The sequence below is a fragment of the Pteropus alecto genome, unplaced genomic scaffold (genome assembly GCF_000325575.1).
Source record: "Pteropus alecto unplaced genomic scaffold, ASM32557v1 scaffold287, whole genome shotgun sequence".
Taxonomy (NCBI): domain Eukaryota; kingdom Metazoa; phylum Chordata; class Mammalia; order Chiroptera; family Pteropodidae; genus Pteropus; species Pteropus alecto.
In genome coordinates, this window is record NW_006439718.1 from 2,329,640 (window position 1) to 2,331,393 (window position 1,754).

The following is a 1,754-nucleotide window of genomic DNA, read 5'->3' on the forward strand; positions in this document are numbered from 1 at the left end:
CTCTATATAGAATTAGCATTTGAGCTGGAACAAGAAGAATGAGAGAGACTGGGATAGGCAGAGATTTGGCAGCAGGGGTAAGTCACGTGGCTGTTCCAGAACACTGTGGCAGTTTGCATTTTTACAACTTGTTGAAATAAGTGTTTTTAGTATAAAAAAAGTTTTTGTTCTAATAGTAGTTTTGCTGGGTTTTTTTTTTTTTTTTGCCTTAACAAGGATGATATATTTGCTACAGAAGCAATTAAACCCTCACGAAAAACAAGAGAGAAGGAAAGAACATTTGATCCCAACTTGTTTGATGATAACATTGATATCTTTGCCGACTTAACCATAAAACCAAAAGAAAAGTCCAAAAAGAAAGTGGAAGCTAAGTCTATATTTGATGATGATATGGGTAAGTCTGGTTTTCTACACATGACATAGAGAGCCATTACCATTTAATGAGTTGATATTTCTCCTGCTACCTTTATCTTGGCTCTTTCCTGGAAAATGTTCCCCAGTGGGTTTTCTTTGGCTTGCTGTGTAATCCTGTGTTAGGCTGAGGATGGGTAAATAAATGAACTAGTCATTTTGGTGAAAAATCTTTTTGGTAGGATGGCTATAAAGGATTTGAAGTAGCCCTGAATTTAACTTTTAAGTATAATTTAACTTTCATTTTGGTATGTCCTCTGCCAATTATCTGTGACAAACCTGAACATTGATGTTACTATAGGAGGTTCAGAAACTACCACACATGCGAAAGTAGGCTAAAGTGGTTATCTCGGGCATGATGCAGTTGGGTAAGTCAGAGTTTTAGTTGAGAGTGAGCATTTAGTTGAGAGTGTTCAGAGAATGGAAGGACAGTTCAGGAGGAGAACAGGGCAGTATAAGAAAGCAGGTTATAACTCAGACTTCACATCTCACTGAGATCTTCTGTGTTTGTAAACATGCCAATTTTCACTCCCTGGTATTACATCTATTTATTAATGGGCAAGCCAATTGCCCCAAAACCGTAAATTAGGGCTTCTGAAATGTCCTGTGTTGTGTATTGGTGGATGAGGTTGGGGCTGAGGTCAGATATACACTTTATACAGCCTCCCCTCTGTCTCTTAGGTCTATTACATAGAGTTAACTGGGAGAAAGAAAACTGGTGTCGTAATGCCACTTTGGGTCTTTCTCTAAACAAGCCATGTGCTCTGTCTTCAATTGCTTTCTACCCCATCGGGTGCAGAAGAGACTTTGTTTTATAACAAAAAAGTTATATATGCCTGTTGTAATATATTAATACTATTTAGAAAATGTAAAAAGTAAAAAAGCAAACTCTAGAGGTAACTGTTACGGAGAGTTTGGTTTATATATATATATATTTTTTCCAAAATAAGAATATACTTTACCTATTCTATTGTTCCTTTTAGTCACTTAATGTCTTCCCATGTTAGTTGAGATCTGCTTCCTTGTTTTTTGTGGTTGTGTAGTATTGCTTTGTATTCAGCCATTAGCCTATTGAGGATGATCTAGATTGTTTCTAAGTTTTCTCTATTACAAATGATGCCATAGTCTTTACCATTTGGGTGTACATAACCCTATTTACACATGCTAAAATGTCTGTTGGAAGGAATCCTAGCAGTAACATTACTGGTTAGTAAAAATTAGTAAGGTAAGTCATAGAACACTAGAGTCAGTGAAACGCTAAACATTAGTATTAAAGACTTAACATTCTTAGCATTGAAATTCCTCAAATAGATGCACTTATTCTGAAAAAGAGTGACTCTTGT

General features: G+C 36.0%; 1 protein-coding gene across 8 annotated transcripts in view; it reads left to right on the top strand.

Moving 5' to 3' along the window:
- The window catches only part of LOC102897364 (WASH complex subunit 2A), a 51,032-nt gene that overhangs the window by 48,283 nt on the left and 995 nt on the right, over positions 1-1,754 (top strand). For all 8 annotated transcript variants that reach the window (XM_006916936.3, XM_025050313.1, XM_015593257.2 and 5 more), the window contains one exon: positions 217-394. In XM_006916936.3, the coding sequence (XP_006916998.1) occupies positions 217-394 (178 nt within the window). The remainder of the gene's footprint in view (positions 1-216; positions 395-1,754) is intronic.